This window comes from Thamnophis sirtalis, unplaced genomic scaffold (genome assembly GCF_051295495.1).
Source record: "Thamnophis sirtalis isolate CommonGarterSnake01/CBP01778 unplaced genomic scaffold, rThaSir2_p1.2 scaffold_9, whole genome shotgun sequence".
Classification (NCBI taxonomy): Eukaryota; Metazoa; Chordata; class Lepidosauria; order Squamata; family Natricidae; genus Thamnophis; species Thamnophis sirtalis.
In genome coordinates this window covers 47,563,494-47,582,922 of record NW_028261389.1, presented here as the reverse complement: position 1 = coordinate 47,582,922, position 19,429 = coordinate 47,563,494, and the positions used below count along the sequence as shown (strand labels likewise).

The following is a 19,429-nucleotide window of genomic DNA, read 5'->3' as shown; positions in this document are numbered from 1 at the left end:
GACTCACATTTTATTACATTTCTATTCCTAGAAGTGTGGATGATTGGCTGGATGATGTTCAGCATGAGGGTTATATATTGTATCATATTCAGAAATGTTCCTGCTATTTTCCTGGCACCAAGTTCAAATCCTTTAAATATAAGGCTTTTAATTATTTCTGATCAAATCGATATTTTTTCTGTATATATAAAGGTAGACCTTGCTTACATATCACTTGTTCAGTGACTGTTCAGAGTTGTGAACATGTGATACCTATGCCCAGTCCTCAAATTTCTGGCTATCCCACCATCCTCATGATCATGTGATTATGAGGCTCACACTTTACAATGGTTACAGTGCCCTATGGTCATAGGGTCTCCATTTGCTAACTTCCCTGCTGGATCCCCAAGCAAAGCCAAAGCTGGCAGGGAAGGTTGCAAGTCACAATGGTAAGTCTCCTGGGCCCGCTGTACTCATGGGAAGCCTTCTTTCCCTGGCATCCCTGTGCTTGTATAGCATTGCGCTGTCTTTTCTCCAGCCTTCCTGGAGGAAAGCTTCTCTCATCTCCCTCAACATTCCCCACCCCCCCACAGCACCCTCTGCTTCTTACCTGGGACTCTTGCTGCTTCCTACTTAATAATCTGCATGCCTTGGAGCTACAAAAGCAATGGTGACCACATGGATTATCATTGCTAAGTGATGAAGTCACATGATATCTCACTTTATAACGGCATTGCTTAGCAATGGCAATCCCAGTCCCAGTTGTCATCATAACCGAAGGACTACCTATATTATAAATTATATTTCATATTGTTTATACATATATAATTGGAACTATAATCTCAGTGTTTTTAGATAGGTACTGCTATATTAATTTACAAATTACATACTTAAAAATTAAATATATCTGTTTGGAAGACAGACCCTATCTTTTATTAGATTATCAGTAATAATGTTATTAAATTAAATTTGTTTAAACATAGCACTTAGACTTATATACCGCTTCACAGTGCTTTACAGCCCTCTCTAAGGGGTTTACAGAGTCAGCATATTACCCCCAACAATCTGGGTCCTCATTTTACCGACCTTGGAAGAATGGAAGGCTGAGCTGGTGAGGATAGAACTGCTGAATTAGCCTGCAATTCTGCATTCTAACCACTACACCACCATGGCTCTGTATTTGTAAATTACACCAATAAACATGTTTTTAAAAAGCGATATGATTTCTACCCAAGTAAAAAAAAAGGAAATTTATTAATATACTATTTATAAAAAATGGGGGATTTGGCCTAAAAAAAATTAGACATTCAGTTTATAAGGAACAGCTCATTTTGATGCTGCTTTAAGAAATAATGAAAAGAAATATGTGAAGCGAAAAAGCAGTGATTCCCCCCCGAAAAAACCAATATTTTGACGTTTGTTATCTTAATATACTTTAAAGTCACTTTATAAAACTGTGGTTTGATTTTCCATCTAAATGATTACAATATTTGTACATTTTCAAACCAAGACTTTTAAATTCTGCATTTCTCTGTTTCAAAATTATGTTCAAGATTTAAATGACAATGGTTAAAATAATAATTAAATCCTAAATGCTAAGTATATACTTCTTTTAAAAGAATCTTGCTGCTGTTGAAAACTGTTCTTAATTAGAAAACCACTTGATATCTTAATGTCAAAAGGATGAAGGAGAAATAAAAGGGCAACAAAGGAATGATTTTTTAAATGCTCCCCTTTGGCAGTTTACAATAAATCTTTGCTAGTCAGGTTAAAAAAGAACAATGAATGGGCCTCTGATGTTCATATCAATGAGTACCTTCAATGAGTTCTGGATCTTATAATTAATCTAAGCTTGAAGGATAAACCTGTTTAGCTATAGTGAGCTATGAGCTAGTCACTGAAACATTAGTAAAACCAGCAGATGGCTCTTCGTATATTGATATATGTTTAAAACCTGTCACAGTAACATGAAATCAAGGTTAGCTGAATGCAAGAATTAGCACATTGAAACTGCAGTTTTAACGAGATTTCCACAAGACAGTTAAAAGGTGAGTTTGCCTCTCAAACATAGCAAGAGGTTTAATAGGCTTACACTGCCTCACTCCTGGATGTTCCCATACTAAGTACATCAGAATAAACACATGATCCCTACCTTGACTTCCATAACTGTTATCCATTCCAGAGCCATCCCATGATTCTACAGCACTGTCCACACTTGGGACTGTTGTGGAATAAATTTCAGACAGCTTGCCTGGTTTTTGTGTGGTGGCGGTATCATCTTCAGCATCACTTAATTCATTTGTATGACCAGAGGCAGAAAATTTATTGGGACTTGATGCTGATAGAAAGGAAGACGTATTATACATTCATTATAAATTTAAATGTACATTCATCTTAAGTGCATAGAAAACCATTTTTTTCCAATAGAAAACAGACAAACAGACTCTCTCCCACATTAATTGTCTCTATGGAACCACGGATAGGCCCTCTCCCCTTATGACTCACAGTTGGCTTGATGGGAGTCAAGGATCTAAAAGAGTTGTGTAACACATCCAAATAAGATATATCACACTACTTGGGAGCACAAGAAAATCAACTCTTTTGGAACTACTAAAGCAGCTGGATCTTTAGCAAGGCTTGTGCAGTGGCTTCAGAGTTTCTGTCAACAGTCTCCACAGATACCAGTATATGCATGGCCAGCCACTTTGCTTTGATGGGAAGAACCATGGGGAGTTGGCCAGAAGCAGTTTTTAAAGTAGCTATGGAAGTTTTCTAAAGCCCTTAGCTGCTTCAGTGTTCCAAGTACTTTTTTGGCCCCTGTGCATGGCAAGGAACCTTTTTCAAATGCTTTGAACAGTCTTATTTTCTTTGTATTGTACAAAGAGGAAATATAATACAGAAAGAAATTGTTTCCATATTGGTTGATCCTGCAGCTTAGTCTGCAGTAGCCAATTCTATTAGAAAAGCAAGCATTTTTAAAAAGGGAAGGACATACATTGCCAAGGACAGAACAACTATATTATTTCATTTTTAGAAGTGTTACTGAAATGTTTATATGGCCCCTCCTTTCCACGTATTAATTTTTGAAAATCTCTGTGTGTGTGTGTGTGTGTGTGTGTGTGTCAGAGGTGGATTGCAAATCCTGGTATTACCGGTTCACTTGTGTTCGCATGACTGGGTGGGTTGGTGGAGCTTCCTGCCACTGCCACTACCGGGTCACCCTATCTGGGCCAAACCGGGAACAACCCTCCTCTGATGTGTGTGAATATATATGTGTGCATCTGCAGCAGCTACCCAGAAACACACTTATTATTCTACCTATTTTAATCAACAACAAATGTTTTTAGAGCTCACAATAAATCATAACTAATATCTATAATTATTATTTGTGTATCAAAAGCAACATTTCATAGAGCCAAAAGGTAGTGTAGCATGATGAATACATTGAGATGCCTAGCACTACTAGATAATAATTGATGATTGGATATTCAGTTTGTGGAATAACAAATCTACAAAATACACATTACAAAAAGTCAGTGGGAACATTGAATGAACTACAAATCCTCCTTGAGTCCCAGATACTTCTAAGCTATTACTAGTTTAACTGTATTTATTCTTGTTAGTAGAGGCTTTTGCTTTTAGAAAATGCAAGCAAAATAATATAGAATGATGGGTGAAATCAGTGCAAGCAATATGTTCAAATATCTGTTGAGACAGTTCGGAAAGTTAGTAAATACAAGTGTATTAGATAAATATTGAGGATGTAGGTAGCAAGAAGCAAGTTCATTATTTTAGATCAATTTATTAATCAGAAACATTTTCCCCATATTCTTTACTGATTGATATCCTGTTACTAGTTCTTACAGCTTGTAAATAAACAGTTGAACTATTTTATATATTCTAGCCTTAATGGGGTGAATCTTCAAGCTTTCCCTTATTATTCATTGTTTTATAATTTAGTAAATACTGGAAAAGGCAGATCTTTATTAACTTTATTGTGAATTTTGGGCCCAATAGACAGATTGAGGTTCTGGGCAATTAGATACTCCCAACTTTTGTGTGCTTTCTGGGGGACAGGGCCTTCTGCAGTTCCCCCAAAAGGACCCCACTTTCTTTTTTTAAAAACAAGTCTTAAAAGAATAACTCATTCTTGTACTTTTTTCTACTTCTTTCTAGGTTGAACATGCATTGCATATTTAGGTGCCCTTAACCTTATTCCATCATTGTACCTTTTTCTTTTCTCTCATGTTCTTCAGGAAACATTTTTATTGAAAACTAACCAGGTATCCAAATGAGCAGGACCACTGCTTTCTAATGTTGAGTATTACACAAAAATTATAAACAATAAATGGGATTAGCTTTGGGGCAACTTAGTCTCATTGCTTTTGCTGTCTTTTACAATAAATACTTTTTTTAAAAATCACTACACCTCTATTTTTATATAATATGGATTTATTTCTACAGTCCTATATATCTAACAGGCAAATGTCACTTTCATAAATATATGCACAACACATCCCTGATAGGGCAGAAAAGGCATCCATGGAATACCTGGCACACTCACCATCTGTCTGCTTCTTTATTTTCAAGGTCACTGTCTCTCCTGCCATCTGTAACAAATGAATGGCTTCACTCAAAGGTTTCCCTTTCAGACTGTTACTATTTATTGCTAAGATTCGGTCTCCGATATGAATTGCACCTGTCCTGAAACATGAGTTAAATAAAACATGAAAAAAACCATCTGAGCAAAACATTTAACATATAATTTAAGGAAAGCATAATTTTCCCCTGCTTTTATTTTAAAATGTAATTTATGTATCCTGTTTTCCCGAAAATAAGACCTCCCCAGATAATAAGCCCAATTGGGCTTTTGAGTGCCTGCACTAAAATAAGCCCTCCTCCAAAAATAAGCCCTTCCCAAAAATATTGCAACACAGTAGCAGCCATGAGGTAACCACGCTCGCCGCTTCCTGTACCTCAAAAATAATAAGACGTCCCTGAAAATAAGGCCAAGCACTTATTTCGAGGGAAACACGGTATATATAATAACATTAATTTTACTTTTAAAGATCTTGTCATTATGACTGTAATAGCCAACAGAGAACCAGCAAAGAGCTCAGTTTCTGTCAAAGTAACATGTAAACTAAAGTTGCACATTTATTGAGCTTACTATTTTATACTTCCAAAGTCTTAAGAAAATAACTTGATAGATTTTTTGCAGTCAAAGGCAAATAGAAATAGTAACATTAACAGTTACTTTACTTTGTACTTCCACCTAAACAACATTAACAAGGATCAGTATGTAATATTAAAGGATGCAACTTTTTCACTTCAAGATATGTGTTAGCATGGAAGAAATAGTTATGACCCATGTTGTTGATGGGGATAGAGAGAGAATTAGTAATAATAATCAGGGTAGTAATACCCGATATTATCATGAACCTTATGCATTATTTATTCTTACAGATGATTTAATATGGAGTACACTCTGCAGTGTGAAAATGTTATCCTTTCCATTTTGCAGGTGCAGGAGTAGATAGTGTATCTGAACAAATGTAACATAGAAGTTGCTTGCTTATAGAGTCACTGTGCGATCATTTTAAAGATACGAAAAGAGAGGAAGAACAGTTATTAATTCTCAAAACAAAACAGCAAGAGTGAATGCAAAAACCACTGGAAGATTAGTTTGTTAAATGTGCCTGGAACATGCTTAGCAGAATTCTTATTGAATGCATATGAGAGATGACAGTGAGTAAGATTTCGGAATTGCAGTGTGGCCTTAGGTGGGCAGAGGATGTGCAGAACAGATTTTTACTCTTTGGTAGAAAAATATAAATGTGAGAAATTTAATGTATATTCGTTGATTTTGAGACAGGGTATAATAATGTGAATTAGGCTTGACATATGGAATGTTTGCATGAATAACTGAAGATTAGTTGTTGATCCCAGTAAGGGCAGTGCATGAGGCAAGTAAAGAATTTATCAAACAAAATGCTTAATAATGGTTCACTACTGAAGACAGAATAAGACAAGAGTATCTTATATTATCTTGGTTTTCAATGTATTTATAGATGAATGTATAAGAAATGTTTGTAGTGGATAAGACCATGAATGACTGCATACTTATGTACTTTCATATACATTATGTAATATATTGGCTGATAATTAAAATGATTTGCAGAGAATATTGGATATATTGTATGATGCAAGAAGGATTATGAATCTGAAAATGTATTGAATCTCTGATATTCAGCAGAAATGAAGAATTGCATTTTTTTTAAATTTTTTTTTTTTAGTGATTTTATTGACATTTGTAGGCCGCCCTTTTCCCTGAGGGGACTCAGGGCGGCTCACATAAAATCAGGGAAGGGGAAATGCAGACAATAACAAAGACACATATAATAAAAACAGTAAACAACATGCATTCATCATTCGGGAGGGGCAACTATCTTCATCCCCAGGCCTGACGGGCTAGCCAGTTCTTCAAGGCTGTGCGGAAGGCCTGGACGGTGGTGAGGGTACGAATCTCCACGGGGAGTTCGTTCCAAAGGGTCGGGGCTACTACTGAGAAGGCCCTCCTCCTTGTAGTTGCCAGCCGACACTGGCTGGCCGATGGAATACGGAGGAGGCCCAATCTGTGTGATCTAATTGGTCGCAGGGAGGTGATTGGCAGAAGGCGGTCTCTCAAGTATCCAGATCCACTACCATGCAGGGCTTTATGGGTGACTAACAGCACCTTGAAGCGCATCCGGAAATCGACAGGTAGCCAGCGCAGCTCGCGGAGGATAGGTGTAATGTGGGTGAACCACGGTGCACCCACAATCACTCGCGCGGCTGCGTTCTGTACCAGCTGAAGACGCCGGATGCTCTTCAAGGGCAGCCCCATGTAGAGCACATTGCAGTATTCCAGCCTAATTTTATCTAAAATTATGAAAAGATATACAGCAAGTTGATCAATTTATTTTATCCTATTTGTTAAATAGGAAAATAGCTATATAAAAGATATCTTTGGCCCACTGTGTTATTTGGAAATAAATTACAGGATTAAAAAACAGCCGAATACAGTTGGAATGGAGTACTTAAATAGGGTAGAAAAGAAAAAAAATAGAATTAAGAATGAATGGATGATATAGAAAAAATGAATGAGGGCCAAATCACTAAAATATATGAAAGAGAAATAAATTGGCCAAGACAGAGAGGGAAAACTGAGAAAGTCATGTTAGATGGAATTTAAAAAGGGAGAAATGAAATATGTAAAGAACAAAGACATGATGTTATATATGGATGGTAGAAGCAAGGATGGTTTGCCAAGATAGAAAGGCACTTATCTATATACTTGCCCCCCCTCCTGTCCCTCTCTTTCTCTAAGAGAGAGAGGGGGAGAGGGGGAGGGAACGCGACTAGTGTGCTTTAGTTTCCTTTAGTTTTCTTGTCAACTCAACAAGATACTTCATCATCATTGTTGCCATCACCATTATCATCACCATCTTCATATCATAACAGAGGTGGTATTCAGCAGGTTCTGACCAGTTCTGGAGAACCGGCAGCCGACATTTTGAGTTGTTCGGAGAACTGGTAAATACCACCTCTGACTGGCCCTGCCCCCATCTATTCTCTGCGTCCTGAGTTCCAGCTGATCGGGAGGAAATGGAGATTTTGCAGTATCCTTCCCCTGCCACACCCACCAAGCCACACCCACAGAACCAGTAGTAAAAAAAATTGAATCCAACCACTGTCTCATAATATATATCAAGAGAAAAAGACTAAAGGTAATTATTTCATTTGTGATACTTGTAAAAAATCTATATCTAAAAATTATTACATCGGTTGAATGATTACAAATACTTTTATGTCAATTTACCTTTCAGCTAATCCACCTTTAGTAAGACTCGAAATGATAATAGGATCAAAAGGCTCTTCAGTACCAGAAATAGTGATCCCAAGTGGTCCTCCATATCTCTTGAGCTCAACAGTATAAATAATTGCCCCTGAGCTCTCTTGTTCATCTGCAATACATGCCAAGAGGATGCAATTGGTCTCTTATAAAAGAAGGAATGAAAAAAATAATACATTCAGAAAAATGATCAGCATACAAATCCTCAAACTGTTATGCTTCAGACACATATCTAAGCTACTACTGCCTTCTATGTTGATGACTACAGGTGAGGTCACAGGCACACCAGCAAATCTCCTTCCATTTTCGTGGAAGCAAAGATAGGATTTGAAACCTAATATATCTGTAAAAATATATACAATTTCTTTCTAGATCTGATGATTCATAATCAGGGTGATAATCACATCTAGGTAAATGGGGCAGTGCAGGATCTCAGTAAAAAGTAACTAAGTGCCCTTAAGAAGTTAAAGCAAAGATCTTGAGCCGTGGTGGTGCAGTGGTTAGAATGGAGTACAACAAGCTATTTTTAATGCCTGCCGGCTGCCTGCAATTTGGCAATTCAAATCTCACCAGGCTCAAGTTTGACTTAGCCTTCCATCCTTCTGAGGTTGGTAAAATGAGGACCCAAATTGCTGGGGACAATATGCTGATGCTGTAAAACCACTTACAGAAAGCTGTAAAGCACTATGAAGCGATATATAAATCTAAGTGCTATTGCTATTTTCCATAAACACATCCAACACTCCTTTAGTACAATTTAATATAAAGCTGAGCGAAACGTGTCAGCCATTGCTACTTGAACACCAGTTTTAATTTCAGCATCAGAACTGGACTCAGTTCACTATCTTTTCTTGTTATTTTGAAAATTGGGATAAAAGCAGATTTCAACAACAATAATCCTGATATACTTTGGGTAAGAATCTTTGTTAGTGTTTGTTTCTCTATATGAAGCTCTATCAGTGCTTCTGGTTCATATATGATTTGAAAATGGTTTACAATTTTTTTATCTAGGGTAAGGAGAATACAATTAAGATCAATTTAATTCAGATATTGATTTCCATTTTTATTAATTTTTCCATTTCAGTGTGTTAAGTGCCTTCATGTATGTCTCTAGTGTATGGGTGTTTGAAGTCCTTGACTTATGACAGTGAATTATGGAATTATGGTTGTAAGTCAGTGTGATTGTTAAGTGGGTCACTACATGACTGGACTTGACTTTATGACATTTTTTGAAGTGGTCATTAAGGGCAGGGGTGGGTTGCTGCCCACATTACTGCCTTTTGGCACATGCGCAATTTTGTGTGCAAGACATGTGCTCTGTGCATGTGCGCAGTTGCCCCAAAATAGGTCCGCACATGCGCAGAACATTAAAAAATGAAAAGAAACAACATATGCTCCGTCAACTGGGGAACTGGTTTGGAGGCATGGCAGGCCTGGGTTGCTGCTGGTTCCAGTGACCCAGGCCGGCAAACCACTACTGGTTCAGCCGAACCACTCCAAACGGATAGGAACCCACCTCTGATTAAGAGCATCACAGTTGTTAAATGAATACCATGGTGTTAAGTGAACCCTGTGTTTATTAAATTAATTCATTTTATCCAAGTTTTTTTTTTTACCATAAGTAAATGTGGCAAAAACTGGCAAAAAAACATTGAAATTGCATGACTGTGGGATGTTGCAAATAGCCATAAAGCTGAACTAGTTGCCAAGTACTCAAAATGCAAACACATGATCATGGTGTGTGTGTGTGCCTGTGTGTGTCTGTCGTAAGATCAAAATTAGATTGCGAATAGCTGTTGGGATCGGTCATGAGTTGAGGACTGCTTGTATGCATGTATTATTTGATTTTTAAAAAAATATTGCATTATGAAGAAAATTTTTGTTGAAATACCTCATCAATCTATTTATGACAGTGAAAGATAATGTGATCTTGCATAATCTTACTACTCTGAATTTATTTATTTCTGAAAAAGTCTTTCAATTAAAAAAAATCTTAAAACTAATACAACATACATATTAGATTATTGTAGATTCAATTATTCCCTATTTCACAATCTTGTATCCACCTATTTATTCCAATATATTCAAATATGAAGCTACCATATTTTTCAGATCATAAGACACACCTTTTTCTTTCAAAAAAGAGGCTGAAAATCTGGGTGCATCTTATACCCTGAATACAGCATTTTTTGCCTCCCAAAACCCACCTCCTTCCCCAAAATGGCTGTGCATAGCTTTTAGGAGCCTTGCAGAGTGCTCCTGGGGGCTGGAGAGGGCAGAAATGAGCAAAAAATGGGCTGCTTTTTTGCTCAATTTTCCCCTCCAGCCCCCAGGAGCACTCTACAAGCCTCCTAAAGGCTATGCATGTCCTTTTTCTTTTTGACAAAAAAACAGGGCCATTTTCGCGAGTGCAACCCCCCCCTTTTTTATTTGCCTCTTCAAAATCTTGGTGCGTTTTATACTCCGGTGCGTGTTATACTCTGAAAAATACGGTAGTACGATTTACATTTTGACAGGGAGATAAATAATTATGTGTGTATGTTTATACATGTGTATATATGGGGGAGGATCTGAGTAAATGTCTTCTAAAACAGTCATTTTTTAAAAGAAATTCTTGAGACAAGATATTGCGGTATAACATTTCTCTAGGTATTGAACTGGCATTGTGATAAATATACATGAACCAAGCAAAGTGACTTTCCACATTTGTCAGAAATTAATGACAAATTAATCTGACAGGACAGGGACATCAAAGCCATTGGCTTGTACTAAATTATCATTCATATTATGAATACTTTCTGCATTTAATATTTTACTAATATTACATCTCAAAGGCATTTTTATACACATAAAATGTTTCATATCTCACTGTGAATACCAGAGTTATCTTCATCCTTGCGAATTTTTAGTTTTACAAGTTCCTCACAATGCTGCAGGATTTGAACAGCATCTTCCATGGAACAGTTGTCCAGTCGAATATTGTCTATGGCAAGCAATTTATCACCTAGTTCCAACGTCCCAGTTCTATTAATAAGTGGAATACATTATGTGATTAATGTTTTGAACAAGCTGATTTGTATATTCATGCAAATAATGATAATATGTTAAGTTTAAGAATGAAAATGATTTTTGTTTTACATATATGAGGTAGCACATAAAAGCATTTTACACCAAGGGAAGCATTTGCTTTTACAATTGCAGAACATTTAAAAATCCAGAGAGTTTGAAAAATGTGAGCAGGCAACATAATCTTTGTCACCTTGTAAGCACTCACCTATGGGCAACACTTCCCTTCTTAATATCTGAAATAACAAGAGGATCCCCTGGTTTTCGACTAGATGGAGCTGAAATACAGAATACACAAATATTTGCAGTTGAAATAAACCGCCAAAACTATCCATACATCTATATCCACATGCTCCTTCTCTTTTGGGTAAGCAACTTTATATGATATAAAAAAGAAATGAGATATAATAAGCCAAACAAATTAAAGTCATGAAATAAGAAAAAGGAAAAGAAAACGTTTCCATCAACATCGATCGCTATACCTTTGCCTTTCTTTTTATTCTCATACACAACTGTCATGTTCACTATGACATGGTATCATTTGTTCATTAAACTTCTCACTTGTCTTGTTTTTGAAGATGTTATCAACATCATTCAACTAAGAAGAATATTTTGATCTTCCCCTTCTTCTTAATCCATTCATTTTTTGTTCATATCTTTGTTTTATGATTTATTCTTTTCTCTTTTGTAAATCCGCATTCATTCTCTCTATGGGATTAAAGCACCCTAAGGGACTTATGTTGTGCTGGTCACTCATCTTTGTCTTCAGTCCATATGAATTTAGCACTCATTCACATTTGACCCTTTCTTCTTTTTTTACTACACATGCTTCTTAATGATCCCACTGAACTCACTTTTATGGAATTTTGTTGACATATCCTACTCTCATTGTCCATGTAATAATATGGGCAGAAGTATACTACCTGAATCGGGAGGCTCTCACAACAGTCACTCGCGCCCTCGTGACCTCTAGGCTGGAATACTGCAACGTGCTCTACACGGGGCTGCCCTTGAAGAGCATCCGGCGGCTTCAGCTAGTCCAGAATGTGGCCGCGCGAGCGATTGTGGGTGCACCTCGGTTCACCCACATAACACCTATCCTCCGCGAGCTGCACTGGCTACCTGTTGATCTCCGTGTGCGCTTCAAGGTGCTTCTTACTACCTACAAAGCCCTTCATGGTAGTGGATCTGCGTACTTGGGAGACCGCCTCCTGCCAATCACCTCCTCTCGACCCATAAGATCTCACAGATTAGGCCTCCTCCGAGTGCCATCTGCCAGCCAGTGCCGGCTGGCAACTACGCGGAGGAGAGCCTTTTCAGTAGCAGCTCCGACCCTCTGGAACGATCTCCCCGTGGAGATTCGTACCCTCACCACCCTTCAGACCTTCCGCACAGCCCTCAAGATCTGGCTATCCCGCCAGGCCTGGGGGTAAAGAGTATAATCCGCCCCCACCCGAATGTTGAATGAATGTTGCTCGATTTTAATTATACATTGTGTTTATATGTTATTGTATGTTTTCCCCTCCCATAAAAGTTGTTAGCCGCCCTGAGTCCCCTCAGGGAAAAGGGCGGCCTATAAATAAACTCAACTACAACTACAACTACAACTACTCATATTCATAGCTTTTTCCACCTTTCCCAGCAACATTCATTTCTCCCAACAGACAATTTATCATCCACTACTTTTATATCAACATTTCCCTGGCTTAAAATACTGTATCAATTTTTCCATTTTTAGTGAACATTCTACCAATGCGTACAAATTCATTTATTTGCTTAAGTTTTTTTACTCTATAATTAATATTTTATGGAAAATATGTACACACATATTTTTATATGCTAGCAAAAACATGGAAGGAGAATATGCATATTTGGTGTATTATACTCTGGCAATTTTCTTTTTATATATTATACATGTCATCTTGGCATAAGTATCTGATCTATACTGTGGATATATATCAGGAAAGGTTTCCTTTAATTTATTTCTTGAAATTCTTGAAAGAATGAAATTATTATATGCTCTCCATTAAAATTTCTTAAACTACATACCACAATTTGTACTGCAAATGGTATCCTACACAGGCTCCTGTTTCCTTCTAGTAATAAAATTTATGATGCTTCCCATTTGAAAATAGGCACTAAAAATATTCCAGGATACATCAGTAGTCTAATTCAACACAAATCTTACTGAATCTTGTTATGTTACTTCTAGGTAAGAGTTTGAAAAAAGTATTTGATTTATTAAGATGTTTCATTGTATAGAATTGTAGTATCTTGCAAAACTTATTAAGCAAGGTAAAAATGACTATGGTTCCTATGTGGTCTCTGGGTTATGCAGTATATTTTCTAAGTAGTTTCCAGTAGTTAGGAACATGGTGAGAACACATGTCTTTTACCACTCAATGATATTTATGCTAATTTTTTCCCTTCTTAATATTTTCCCACAAGAGAAGGGTTTATTTTTGGATAAATCAAATGTTCATCATTGGTTGTGATAGGAATTGAATGATTAACTTGTTACTTAAGTTTGACATCGTGGTCTGAGAGAGATCATCTAGCTGGCTTTTATGCCTAAGACAGTCTCTTGGTTTATAGTGTAGTAAGCCTTAGGCACTAGACAAAATTGGCTCTCTACTTGCTACTTATTTTAATTGCTGGTTTTAATTTTGATTTTATCTTTTTGACTGCATTTTTTTCTTGCATTTGTGGCATTTTTGAATTCTGTACTACCTTGATTTTGCAATAAACATTGCAATAAATAGAAAGAAAGCATAGAAACTGAAAATAAATTTTAGAAATTATAAGGGAATCCTAGTCTTACTATTATTTTTAGAAATATAAGTTTTCCAGGGGGCATGCCAGAGGCAGTATACATTTCTAAATAAAAAAGTAAACTTATATAAACTTTTCAAATGTGAACTGAATAAGGATCAGACCGACCTTGCAAACACAGAACTGACAAAGATTTTGTGCCAGTGAAGAACCAATATTATATACTGGTTAAATATAAATCTGTTTTTATGACTTAAATCAAGACCAGAGAATGTGAGCTGCTTTCTTTTTATGAGTGCAATGCAGATTATTTGCAGTAAAATATTTTAATATCCATTAATACATAAATTTCAGTAGGTTTTCCAAAATAGTTTGGTTTATGTTACAGAATTTGATTTGTCAAAAATATATATTGCATATTTCTTAACTGGTTTAAAGCAAATCAATTATATTAAATTAATAATCCTTACATCTCTTAAATACAGGTTTCAATCATATAGTTTATTAAAACTAAAATTAATTTTACTACATACCTAACAATACAAATATTATGTTATCAATTATCTAATTCAGTAAATGAGAACTGAGTCAAATACCAGATTACAATGCTCAACAAATTGTCTCTCTAAAATCAAATGGCAATATTACTTTTAATACCAGCATTCACTTGATAAAAATATGTCTCAGCTCTAATAGTTTGCTAAAAAATAAATCAATAAACCTACAAGTTGCACCAGAATTATTGTATTGTATCCATAATGTATTGTAGAAAACTCATTTACACTAGATACTGTATATCCTAAGCATTTTTAGCACCACATACAAAATAATGTGCCATTCAGTTATTAATTCACCTACTTTGCTAAATACTGCAGGACTTATTTTGATCAATTACATCACCAGGAATAATCTGGGTATCATTTGGAGACTTGTATTATTGTTTATCTTGATTCCAGACTATTTATGAATTAATACCCTGGTTACAATATTTGTGTAGACAAACATGTAAATGGAATGTAGTGTGGAGCCCCAGGAAGGAGGGGTGCATTGCAGAGGACTAAGAGTCAGCAACGTTTAGATAATTTATTTGGGAGGAAGAGAGTTAAGGCATTCTTCTCTGGGAGTTCTCAAGGTATAATTTTAATGAAGCAAATGCTTTAGTTTGATAAGATTTCTGTAGGTGAGGAATAATAAAGGAAGCTGTTCTGAAAAACTTCAGTGTTTCTTTGTTTTTGTAACTAGTGGCACATACAAATACATATATGATTATTTCTGCATTATGCTTCCTGTTCTTAAAACTGTTACCAAATTGTAAGAGGATACAGAATTGCAAAGGGCGGGGGGAGGGATTAAAATAATATAACTATTTTTGCCAATTTGCCAATACTGGCATGGTTGGTGTATAACAAAACAATTTATTATACAGTAATATCTTAAAAGAGTTTTCTATGAAACATTATGAATCTGCAGAAAATCCATTGAGAATCTTGCCTCATGAGGGAGAGAACTTTGTAACAGAGATGCTGTTATGGGAAGGGTGCTGACACAGGTTCCCACCAACTCAAATCTCTGGGTGTTGGGACAGAGCAGTGGTCTCCAACCCTGGCAACTTTAAGACTTGTGGACTTCAACTCAAGTTGAAATCCACAGGTCTTAAAGTTGCCAAGGTTGGAGACCACTGGATTAGAGGATGCCTGAAAAAGACTTGTAGTAAACAATTGAAGTTATTGAATTTCAAACTATCCTATTCCACATGTCTGGAAAGCTGTGCACATACGCATGTGCATGCAGGCACACACACACACACACATATAATATTGCATTTGTTTGTGTGTATAAAATAAAATAAAATCAGTGTAGTGAAAATTTCTGTTTCTCTGTATTAATATTTTGTGCCTCAACTTTTCTCCAGCAGGACTAAGCTTGTAATTTCTTTTACATTTCATCCTTGCTATAAATAACATTGACTATATTTACAAAAAGAAAGATGTAATTATTGCAGAAGCTTGACAAAATTTCATGTACCTAAGTGATTTAGTAGATTCCAGCTTAAATAACAATAACAACAACAATAATAACAATAACTCTAATTTGACAAAGCAAGATAAATTGTACACTATCATGTTACAATTCTCTACAATATTATAAAGAAAAAAATGATGAAAAAAATCTTTTTCACTTACAACTTATGGTGATGCCAAGTTCTACATTATGCTTCTTTGGTAGTTTTACATGAAAAGTGCCACTACTTGGTATGACAGATTCTGTAATTAAAAGGTGCTTCATTTATTCATTTATGACAAGTAGAACTTGATTTGTAGCATTTTCATAATTCATATATAGCATACTTATTCAAGCAGTTCCCAACTCTCAGTGAAAAAAGTAAGTAAAGCAAATCTTGAACTATATTTTAGGTTAGTGATTTAAAATAGCATTGATTATTAAGGTAAAGGACTGAAAAGTAGAAGAGAAAACATTAACATATAATAATAATAATATCACATAAAAATTAAAAAGTTTTAAAGACCAACATTGATTTAACTAATTGTATACCATAATTATTAGAAAAACCCTTTCAACATACTGAAATACTTATCTAAAAATAGTGTTACTACTGTTGCATAAAGTATTATTAAGATAACAAGTATGCTTAAAATATTTAACATTCTGATGCTACAAATACTTATCAGCAGTCTGAATTTAATGATAATTCAGTCAATTATTATATCGACATTTCTATCATATCATTTCATATACTATTATAAGATAAAAAGTAATCTTAATCCTATTCTTTTATATATATTTTAAATCTCACCCATTCTTAGCTCATATTTAACAGTACCTTTACTTACTTGCTTGCTTGCTTGCTTGCTTGCTTGCTTGCTTGCTTACTTACTTACTTACTTACTTACTTACATACATACATACATACATACTTAATCAATCAAACTTGTATGCCACCTATCTTGCCAAAGGCGACTCTAAGCAATTTACAGATATTGAATAAAATACAGAATAAAGCATTCAAACAATAAATGAAAGTTTTAAATTTAAAATTCAATTAAAATCAAACTAAGCAGGATGGAGAGGGAGGAAGCAAAGTATGCCCAGAGAAAGGTGGGGTATTTTATACTCCATTATACACTCCCAATGTGCCACATCACAATTAGAGCTCCAATCTAGTTTTGGAAGGGCAGAATAGTAGGAGCAGAACTGACTTAGAGAGGCGGTGGGGCAGCAAAATGCCCCAGAAGGCAAGAGCCACAGCAGAATAGCTCTTATTTTGGACCTTGCCTGCCAAAATTCATTGACTGACAGGGTCCACAGCATGCCCCTTCTGCTGTCATGAGTGGGTGGGCTAATTCCGTCAGAGTGAGTCAGTTTATCAGATAGCCTGGACCCTTGCCATGGAAAATGTGACGACCAACATCTTGAATTGGATCTGGAAGCAAACTGGCAGCCAGTGCAGCTTATAGAGCAGCAATGTAACATGGATCACTATAGGGGTCCAGGAACTGACTATGCAGCTGTGTCTGCATCAGCTGAAGCTTCTGGATACTCTTCAAGGGTAACCTCATGTAGAGCGCGTTCTAGTAGTCCAAGGATGAGGTGACCAGGCTTGCCACACTGAAAGCAATCCAGGAAAGGGCACAACAGGTATACAACACAAAGTGGTGCAAAGGCTCTTTTAGCCACAACTGTAATTAATGAGACTATAATTAATAGACACCAACACTGTAATTAATTAATTTTACACCAAGATTGTAATTAATAATGGATAGAAAATTTCAGGCAATTTATTTTCTTTTCATTTCTCTATACATGGATTGTTAATTTTATCATTTCAACTCTTTTTTAATACATTGCTTCTAATTATTCCTTTCCTGCCTATGGTTTATGTTGTATTTGAATAAGCCACAAAATAAATTCTGCCTCTACTTTGAAAGATTCAGGATGAATATTAATAAACTTTTTGGCATATACTAGGATTGTCTAGGTATGTGTGATAACAAATTCAAATGGATTAAATTCTCACCATTTTAGTGTGGAACACTCAACTACTCATACCTGCAACATCAAATTCAATTTCCAGAGTGACCTTGCTAGTGATAGAAGAATCTCTGAGGAGCTGATTAGCTTCATCAAATGTGCTATCTTCAGTTAGGATCCCATTTATAGTCAGTATTCTGTCTCCTATTTGGAGGATGCCACACCTTCACACAAAATGAAGCAAAAAAAGATTCCAGTATATGGAAAAGGAATAAACTCAATTTAACTGTTATGAAAGATAACAAACAAAATTACAAGTTCTCCATTAAAAGCTTGCTCAGTTATCATATCCAAAAATTTGCAATTTGATCTAATTTTGTTCCAAGGAAACTATATTATTCTATGTTTAAGATCAGCATGGTTTTAGCATAAAATATTAACATAAAATAGTTTTAAAAAGCAGTGGTGATAATGAGGGTTTTTTATGTTTTTCAATTTAAGTTAAAAAGAGGGGGATTTTCAATGTTCACGCGAGTGAAAAATGTTCTTCACTTGCAATTGTTAAAGCAGATGTATGTTTGCATCGGTTCCAAATGACGATCCGTCTGTATTCGAAAGTCCCACAAGATCTTCATCTTCCCATTTTTGGCAACTTTTTTTACTTTTTGTTGCCATGATTTTTCTGATACAGATTATTATTGTTATTGTTATTTTGGTAACTGGTAAAAACTTAATAGTTCAAGTCCTAACCGAGCTATTAAGGTAGAATCTGAGTATATAGGTAGTTACAAGTAGGGTAGTTTTTTTGCAAAATCAGGATATTCAAGTCTAATAAGTTCAAAATTTCCCTGTATCTAGGTAGTCCTTTGGGTATTGATCCAAGGGCTCTTATTACTATTGGTATAACCATTCATTTCTTCCTCCATAATTGCTTAGCTTATTTTGATTATTATGATTATGATTATTATTTACATTTATTTGTCACCTACCTTGTTTTGAGGAAACTCTGGGCTGCTTATAGCATAAAAGTATCATATATCAGTTATAACTGATCCGGGAAATTGAAATAGCAATAGCACTTAGACTTATATACTGCTGCAGAGTGCTTTGCAGCCTTCTCTAAGTGGTTCTCAGCACTCTCTGAGCAGTTTACAACATTAGCATATTTTCTCCAACAATCTGGGTCTTCATTTTACCAACCTCGGAAGGATGGAAAGCTGAGTCAACCTTGAGCCAGTCAGGATCAAATTCCTGGTAGTGAGCAAAGTTACCCTTTAATACTGCATTCTAACCACTTCACCACCATGGGTCCTTATACTTTCCTGCTAATCTAAAATAGCACGTTTTTAATTAAGCTCCACAGATTCCACTGGGAAAAACTTATCTAATTATCTTAAAACCAATTGTCTCTCAATGGTCGTTATCTAGATAACGCAAATAGTACCATATTTTTCAGAGTATAAGACGCACCTTCCTCTCAAAAAAAGAGTGTGAAAATCTGGGTACATCTTATACACTGAATACAGCATTTTTGGCCTACTGAACACCCCCCCCCACCTTTGCAAAAATGGATGTGCAGAGGATTTGGGAGGCTTACAAAGTGCTCCTGGGGGTTGGGGAGGGCAAAAACAAGCAAAAAAACAGGCTGTTTTTGCTCATTTTTGACCCCCGCCAGCTCCCAGGAGCACTTCACAAGCCTTTCAAAGCTCTGCATGTCACCTGCCCCCC

General features: G+C 35.9%; 1 protein-coding gene across 9 annotated transcripts in view; it reads right to left on the bottom strand.

The window, feature by feature from the left end:
- The window catches only part of GRIP1 (glutamate receptor interacting protein 1), a 395,387-nt gene that overhangs the window by 16,240 nt on the left and 359,718 nt on the right, over positions 1 to 19,429 (bottom strand). For 5 of the 9 annotated variants that reach the window (XM_087723475.1, XM_087723470.1, XM_087723472.1 and 2 more), the window contains 7 exons: positions 17,780 to 17,925; positions 15,895 to 15,975; positions 11,148 to 11,217; positions 10,752 to 10,897; positions 7,841 to 8,018; positions 4,544 to 4,683; positions 2,132 to 2,317 (listed from right to left, as the gene is read on the bottom strand). In XM_087723475.1, the coding sequence (XP_087579601.1) occupies positions 2,132 to 2,317; positions 4,544 to 4,683; positions 7,841 to 8,018; positions 10,752 to 10,897; positions 11,148 to 11,217; positions 15,895 to 15,975; positions 17,780 to 17,925 (947 nt within the window). The remainder of the gene's footprint in view (positions 1 to 2,131; positions 2,318 to 4,543; positions 4,684 to 7,840; positions 8,019 to 10,751; positions 10,898 to 11,147; positions 11,218 to 15,894; positions 15,976 to 17,779; positions 17,926 to 19,429) is intronic. The other 4 variants (XM_087723471.1, XM_087723473.1, XM_087723478.1 and 1 more) reach the window with 1 other exon arrangement.